This window comes from Hemibagrus wyckioides, linkage group LG28, assembly GCF_019097595.1.
Source record: "Hemibagrus wyckioides isolate EC202008001 linkage group LG28, SWU_Hwy_1.0, whole genome shotgun sequence".
Lineage (NCBI taxonomy): Eukaryota > Metazoa > Chordata > Actinopteri > Siluriformes > Bagridae > Hemibagrus > Hemibagrus wyckioides.
Genome location: NC_080737.1, coordinates 18,997,094 through 19,006,270, shown reverse-complemented (window position 1 = coordinate 19,006,270; position 9,177 = coordinate 18,997,094). Strand labels below are relative to the sequence as shown.

At 38.6% G+C, this 9,177-nt stretch overlaps 1 protein-coding gene across 1 annotated transcript; it reads left to right on the top strand.

Annotated features, from left to right (window-relative positions):
• Positions 1-1,283: 1,283 nt before the first annotated feature.
• Positions 1,284-7,609, top strand: LOC131348168 (gamma-crystallin M2-like). The gene is made up of 5 exons (XM_058382851.1): positions 1,284-1,402; positions 1,501-1,652; positions 5,828-5,919; positions 6,110-6,364; positions 7,322-7,609. Exons 1-5 carry the CDS (start codon positions 1,284-1,286, stop codon positions 7,607-7,609), a joined length of 906 nt encoding a protein of 301 aa, XP_058238834.1.
• The last annotated feature ends 1,568 nt before the right edge of the window (positions 7,610-9,177 follow it).

The window sequence follows — 9,177 nt, the reverse complement described above, 5'->3', positions numbered from 1 at the left end:
CACGGCAATAAATCAGGTGAGAATTGAGAAGTTAAAGAGGACAGAGCGAGAGAGAGAGTGAGAGAGAGAGAGAGAGAGAGAGAGAGAGAGAAAGAGAGAGAGAAAGAGAGAGAGAAAGAGAGGGCAAGGCAGAGAGAGAGAGAGAGAGAGAAAGAGTGAGAGAGAGAGAGAGAGAGAGAGAGAGAAAGAGAGAGAGAGAGAAAGAGAGGGCAAGGCAGAGAGAGAGAGAGAGAGTGAGAGAGAGAGAGAGAGAAAGAGAGGGCAAGGCAGAGAGAGAGAGAGAGAGAGAGAGAGAGAGAGGGAGAAAAATAGATGGATAACGGCGTGTGAGACGCTGACAGTCGGTGAGTAAAGACTGATCTGAGGATGACAAGTGGATCTTTATGAATGTGCAAAGCAGCGTTGTGTTCAGCTTCAGCGCCTCGCTGCTCTCAGGCTGCATTCACAAAACATCCGTCACTCAGCCACACAGAGCGACCTCCAGAACACACACCGCTCTGTTACTTCACTCCATCATCCATCACAAACATGACGAATTTAACATATTTAATACACGCTAATTAATCAGGAAATTCATTATTAATTCATATATATGTTTTTATAAAAATTACTTTTAATCAGTTACACTATTAGGTGTCTTAGACAAAGCCCTTTAATGCACACACACACACACACTGTAACAATAATAATAAAAAAAAATAATTATGTAAGGAGAAAAAGTAATAAAAATTAAAAGAAATATTATTTAAAAAAAATTAAAAATTTAGCAACTTAAAACAACCAAAAAAACAAACATTTATTTCATCTTGCAGATTTAAAGTCTCAAAAAACAGGAAGATTTTAAGGGATAATATCCTTCAGGGTGTGGGTCTGAGAGAGAAAATTTTATTGACTTTTTTGACTGTTTTTTGGTATAAAAAATAGAATTTTAGGCATAAAACATAATTTATATTTCAGACATAAACCAGAATTTAGAAATAAAGGATATGAACGATCTCTTGAATGTAATGCTGTGAAACATCAGGTCGAAGTAAACGTAGTGAACTCAACAAGGCACGTAATAATCATTTATAAATATTCAGTGATATCAGTGAGTTCAGTCCAAGCTCTCGTCCTGTGGGGAGAAGCTCCTCTCATCTCTCTGTGTGAAGTTGAAGCTCTCCTCTGACCACAACACAAAGACAAGTGTATTGTTCAGAAAGCTGAGGTCCTTCACTATCTTCCTGGCCTTGTTCGAGGGCTGTTTGCTGTAGATCCACTGCTGGTCAGGGAGGTCAGTGTGGATGGTACGCTCAGCTGATCACACCACCTTCTGGAGAGACACATGTCCTGCTGTTCCTAAACCAGGCTGTGATGCTTCCTGTCTGGATGCTGAAGTTCCTCAGCACTTTGGAGCTGACAGGTCCTGCATGATCTTCACTCTGTCCATTGGGGCTCCAATTTTTAGGTGGTAGAAGCTCCAGTTCTAATTTGTTCTGACGTCTTGCTGATGTTCTCCAGGTTTTTAATCTTCTCCAGCTGTGGCCTTCTGGAAGTTATCAGATATCAGACACAGCACAAGTGGATCCCCGGTCAGGAAACAGCACTGGGAGGCTCCAATGATGAAGATGAGGAGTGTTGGAGAGCTGACGCTCAGGTTCTCCAGCTTGGTGGTGAGTTTGGAGAGATTTATGGTGTTAAATGCTGAACTTTAGTTAACAAAAACAGCATTTCTCTTCCTGATGGTTCAGTGTTTACGTGTCCATTGATATTTTTTTCTTTTTGTCTGTTTTATTGCTTCATCCTGTTTCCTGTCAGTAAAAACAGGACTTAGATAAATCTTAGTCTAAGAAAATCATCTTTAAAAATGTGGAGGTGTAATTGTGGGTGGATGGCAGCTGCAACGTCTTGGCTTCGTGATCAGATGATGATGATGATGATAAAGTTAAAAATTTAATAAAAAATAATAATTAAAATATAAAAAATAATATAAGACTGCACATTTCTCAGAAAAATTTATTTAAATTATTAAATTAAATTAAATTAAATTAAATTAAATTAAATTAAATTAAATTAAATTAAATTAAATTAAATTATTTATTTTACTTTTTCAAATAATTTAAATGAACTGAAAAAATAAATCCACTCCACAATCCTCAGAGTTTTCAAAATCTGCCAAGGATTCAGCTGAGTGCAAAAGTTTTCACCCCCAGATGGTTTTTATATTGAAAATTGAAACTCTTTGCTTAAATCTACAGAAGAAAAAAGGCCAAAAAATTTTAGAAGGATTTATTGCGACACTCGCAGCCTCGAGTCATTAACTGAAACGGGAAGTTTGATAAGATGTCGTCGTTTTGTTCTGAAGTTGGCAGAGGTCTTTATTCTGTGGTGATGAAGATGATAATGATGGAGTTGAGTGTTTAGGATGTGAGATGCTTTCCACGTCACAGATTTTAATAAGTTTATCTCGATAATTAGCAAGATGATTAGCGCAGAGACACAGATTTACTCCCAGTTTTTTTTTTTGTATTTGTTGTTTTGTGTGTGTGTGTGTGTGTGTGTGTGTTTATGGTGTAGTAAGTTTCTTTTAATAGACGTGAAATCTCACTCTCATCTCACATCTATCACATCTCTCACATCTCACATCAATCCTGACTGGAGGAAGGATAAAATATTAATGAAGCTCCATGTCCAAGCTGCAGGAAATCACACCAGGTGCATTATTTAACCACACACACACACACACACACACACCAACAACAACGTGTGATGTAACAATGAAAAATAATATTTAAGTAAACTTTTAAAACCTGGGCAAAGTTTGACAAACAGTCTGGAAACTTTTTTTTTCTTTTTTATTTCCCAAAGACAAAAACCGGAACTGATTTGACTGGAAAGAGGTTCATTAAAAACATCCAGCCGAGCGTATGACCGCTCCGAGCCGAGCCGAGCCGAGCCACTCCGAACCGAGCCGAGCCAAGCCGAGTTTTTTTTTTTTTTTTACCTTAAATCGGATAATGAGACGGACAAATCCAACAAACGACTCGGGAATAAAAACTCTGAGGAACTCGAACGCCTGCGTTACAGATTTCTGTTTTCATTTCAGCTTTAATACTCCGGATTTCAGTCTGATTGAATTTCAGAAACTCAATAAAGCAACGTTTACACACACACACACACACACACACACACACACACACCTGTACACAGACACACACACCTGTACACAGACACACAAATGCATGAAAATAGATCTCCTTCTAAATGCATGAACTTAAGGGAAAGATTTTTCTTCTTCTTCTTATTATTATTATTTTTTGCCTATAAAACTGCACCGACTGACAGAAAAAATGCCTCGTAAGTAATCTTCCATGTTACTGGAAATGAGGACAAAGTTTACACACAGACACACACACACACACAAACACATACGCACACACACACACGCACATGCACACACATACGCACACACGCACACACACACACACACACACACACATACGCACACACGCACACACACACACATACGCACACACACACACACATACACACACACACACATACACACACACACACATACACACACACGCACGCACACACACACACACATACGCACACACACACGCACGCACACACACACACGCACATGCACACACATACGCACACACACACACACACATACGCACACACACACACACATACACACACACGCACGCACACACACACACACATACGCACACACACACATACACACACACGCACGCACACACACACACACGCACACACACACACATACGTACACACACATGCACAGGCACACACATACGCACACACACATACGCACACACACACATACGTACACACACATGCACAGGCACACACATACGCACACACACATACGCACACACACACATACGTACACACACATGCACAGGCACACACATACGCACACACACACACACACACACACATACGTACACACACATGCACATGCACACACATACGCACACACGCACACACACACACACATACGTACACACACATGCACAGGCACACACATACGCACACACACACACACATACGAACACACACATGCACATGCACACACATACGCACACGCGCACACACACACACATACGTACACACACATGCACATGCACACACATACGCACACACTCACACACACACACACATACGTACACACACATGCACATGCACACACATACGCACACACGCACACACACACACACACACATACGCACACACACACACACATACACACACACGCACACACACACACACATACGCACACACACATACACACGCACGCACACACACACACGCACACATACGTACACACACATGCACAGGCACACACACACATACATACCCGCACAAACACACACACACACACGCATGCACACACACTTAAAATGTAAAACTAAACATTAAATTAAAATTTGAAATCTTTTTACTTAGTCTTCTAATCTTCACTTTGCATTCTAATAACTTGTTTAATTTTTCTGCAGTGCTTATGGATGTGTTATGAAGCCCTAATGTCAGTTCTCTTAACACTAAATTAATTGCTACTAATTAAAACAAAACAAAAAAATGTGAAATTGTTAGTCCAACAGGATAAACATTCACTTTTTTCACTTTAATGCAAAAAAGTCATGCACTACATAAGACCACTAATGTCAACTGACACAAGCCTTCCAGAAATGTTCATAAACGTGATATGAAGGCTTAATGTAGCTGCTCTACAGATTATATATATTCTGACTGCTCTAATGTTTATGTAGCTACACATCAAAATATTGCTAATTTCTTACAATACGTGTACACGTGCTACATAACACTGCTTCTATACTGTCTAATGCTTATGAAGTGCTTATGAACATGTTATGATGGTTCTCTCATATGTAAAGATGAAGTCATGTACTATGTAACGCCTCTAAATTCACCTTACATTATAAGGCCTTATAAAACTCCTGACTTTGCATTACTCACTGCTTATGAGTGTGTTTTGAAGGCTCAAAGTAGTTGCTCTACAAATATTACTAATTTCTGACAAAACACAAACATACTTAAAATCGCTCCTATACTGACTCGCATAATGTTTATGCAGTGCTTATAAAAATGTTACAAAGCCCAAATGAAGGTATGAATGTGGTATGAAGGCTCAATCTAGCTACTTTAAAAAATGTTACCAATTTTCTACTAAAACACATAAAATGCTACTATACTGACTCGCCTAATATTTATGCACTCCTTATGAATTTCTTACAAAGCCCCAATGTCTGTTCTCTCTTTCCTTTAAAGATGCCCCTACAGTACTGTATATATAGCCTTATAAAACCCCTGACTTAAAGATGTAACCCAGTGCTCATGAACTTATTATGAAGGCTCAATGTAGCTACTCTACAAATATCACTAATTTCTGACAAAACACAAACATGCTTAAAATCGCAACTATACTGACTCACATAATGTTGATGCAGTGCTTATGAATTTCTTATGAAGCCCCAATGTCTGTTCCTTCAAATATGCCCCTACAGTATATATAGCCTTATAAAACCCCTGACTTAAAGATGTAACGCAGTGCTTATGAATGTGTTATGAAGGCTCGTTGTAGCTACAATCCAAATAAATCTGTTAAAATGGATAACCGGAAACGAGCGAATCTGAGAGCATTTCTGGCTACATGCTTTTAACGAACAGTAACGAACATGTCTGCAGTACTGTTTATAAAGCACCTATAAAGCCTGACCTGTGAGATGTAAAGAGAAGGTTTTTAGCGAGCACACAGCCGTATTGTGCTGCTGTAAGCGTGACGTCCATTCTAAAGGGTTTGTATGGTACAGAAAGCCCTACAGCTCCATGCTGCTGGCTCAGGAGTTTAAACAAAAGGGGGGTGCAGGGCGTTCGGGCGAGGGCGAGGTATAAATGAGAGAGGGTTAAATGAGGTGGAACTGTGTGTCAGTCACCGGGAAGGGTACGGATCAGACGGAACGGAAAAAGAAGCCAAAATGAGCACGGGCAAGGTAAGGTTCCAGAAAAGATATGAAGTAATAGAAACAGCTCTTAATTAACCAGAGAAACATCTCACTCTGTTGTATTACTGTAAATAATTCCTGTACAGATCATCTTCTACGAAGGCCGGAATTTCATGGGCCGGTCCTGGGAATGCAGCGGTGACTGCTACAACATGTCCGCCTACCTGAACCGCTGTTACTCCTGCCGAGTGGAGAGCGGCTGCTGGATGGTGTACGATCGGCCCAACTTCATGGGCAACCAGTATTTCCTCAGGAAGGGAGAGTACAACGACTACATCGGCACGTGGGGAATGAACGGATGGATCCGCTCCTGCCGCTGGATCCCCATGGTATCATTAATGTTCCTTACGTTTGGAAAAATCTCACCTGTTTTATTCCTCCTACACCACAGCAGCTCTCACTTCCTGTTCTCACTTACACTACAGCAGCTGTAAACACATCCTCCTTCAGCTTTTCTCTCGTTAATAAGAGGTTAATAAGACACCTCGTCATGTTTCCAAGAAAACTCGTTTGTCGGGAAAAGAAACAGTGCTGACCCTGGAGACTCCTTCCGTAAATCTTGCACAATCGTCTCCTTATAAAATCAACGTTTTTAAAAACGGTTGTGTAGATCATCCAAGCAGGAGTCGCAAAAATTTCTGTTACTATAGAAACCACAACGTATCATCGATTACAGAGATAATGTCATCGGAAATTAAACACCTTCTGACCAATCAGAATCCAGAATTTCAAGCTTCTTAGTTTGCTAATTTCTTAAAATACAATTTTGAGAAAATAGAATAAATTTTTTCAAAGCTGAAAATTTGAAACAATTTTATATTTTATATTCTTAGTGTACATCTTGCTTTAAATTAAACATATTATTATAATACAATTATTTAAATTAGAGTAAACTAAATTACAAGTAAACAGAATGATTTTTTTTTTTGAAAATGTTTTAATTTGTTTTTAATTTTATTCACTTCAACTTAATGTGACCTCATCTAAACAATCGGAATTTTTTTTTATTTAATTAAAATGTATATTTAAACGAATAGAAATGAATTTCACAAGCTATTGTTTCCAGGTTAATGCACTGTGATTTTAATGTTCTCTACTCAAAAAATATAAATACATATAGAAATAAATATAGAAAAAAATTCCCAAACAATTATTTCTTCTAGTTTTGAAACCATCTACTGTATAGAATTATTTCTAAAATTCAGAATTACAGTCTTCAGACGTCTAGACCCTTCATGTTTGGCTAATGTGTGTGTGTGTGTGTGTGTGTGTGTGTGTGTGTACAGTACAGCGGTCCCTACAAAATGAGGCTCTACCCCCGGGAGAACTACATGGGCCAGATGATGGAGATGTCTGATGACTGCGACTCCTTCATGGACCGTTATAACTGGTCTCACGGCTGCATGTCGTGTCACGTGATGGACGGCCACTGGCTCATGTACGAGTATCCTAACTACAAAGGCAGGATGTGGTACTTCGGCCCCGGACAGTACCGGAACTTCAGGCACATGATGGGAATGAGTGGCATGAGGTTCATGAGCATGAGGCGCGTCATGGATTCCTGGTACAACTAAAACGCTTTACTGTTACATTCAGTGAGACGTAAATAAAATGACAATTTGACTGATTTCTGTCTTCATTTAGTAAACATTCAAAACAGTAATTGTAGTTAATTAAAAATTCAGTAACTGAAAAAAATAAATCATTTTAACTTTAATCTCAAACAGTAATAATAGAAAAATAATCACGTCTAGGTGGGTGAAAAATTCAGGAATGGAACAAACAAAAACCCTTGATGGCTCAAATATATGAATGAAATATGAAAAAATAAATAAATAAACTGCTCATAATGTTTTAATAATTTGCAGTAGTTTATGTTTTTTTTAATGATTTTTAAATTATTTTATTATTATTATATAAACATCTCTCTCTCTTTTTCTATTCTGCAGTAAATCTATTCTATATTTCTGTGGTTTTATGAAGGGCAGAGAACCAAATAAAATATATACCTTATAAGACAAGTGAAAAAAAAAATCAGGAAAAATGAAACAGGACATATTTTTCCAGCCTTCACAGACTTTTCAATTTCTATGTGAGATGAATACAAACTTTTTTTAAGCAGTTTTTGTAGAAGTGAGGCAGGCTTGATGATTGTGCATCGATGAAGTTGGGCAAGGAAGCGACCGAGTCGTTCGGATTAGCGGCGATGTTAGAATGAGATAATAACACGCTATAGACAAACATTTAACCCTGACCTCTAAGCCATTACAGGATTTCAGTGATTTCGGGTCCACAGCAGTACTCTAAACTAATCACTAAGCAGTTCTGCAGTGACTCGATGTAATGAGTCTCCTCTCTGAACCACTGCTTTCCAATTCCCCATAAAACACCCGCAGGCGTATTGATCACCTTTGGCACGGACGAGCTCCTAGCTCTGTGTTATCTGCTCACTTGAGAAGCCTCGAACCTCCAGCATCATCAGAGAAACTGCAGCTCTGACAGCATTGGTTCATAACTGTAACTCTAAATAGATAAAAATATATTTAAAAGTTTATTATAAAAGTTTAAGATATTTCAGTCCTTAGTGATGGCAGATTGCTGTGATAAAAGTGCTCGTTATGAGATAATAATCAGCCCCCTGTGGGTCAGTTAACAGAGCTAGCATTGCTCAAACTGAAGACAGCTATGCTAGTAAGCTAGCGTCCATACAAGCGCTAACTAAAACTAAAACCAGGAATAAACAAAAACTAAAAACCAGGTGATGTATCTGAACCTAGTGATACATGAATCAATAAAAGCAAATGAGTAAATAAATAAGACATATAAAAACTACTAGCTAAATGCCACTAACTCAGCTAGCTAGAAAAGATAATATTGTACATTTAATAACAGTTTAGCATACTGTATCTAGTACACACACTGGGATGTGGTAATGGTTAGGAGACACCACGTGAAGTGGGGCTCGAACCCGGATCTCTGTGTGCAGAGGTTTAGACCCACATGCAATAAAATAATCTAAGAAAAATGTAACTATAACACAGAAACCTGGAAACACAATGTCGTCAGAATGCACAGCGCAAACATATAAGGACTGACAAAAACAAATACAACAAGATGGGAATTTATAGGACAGAACATCAGG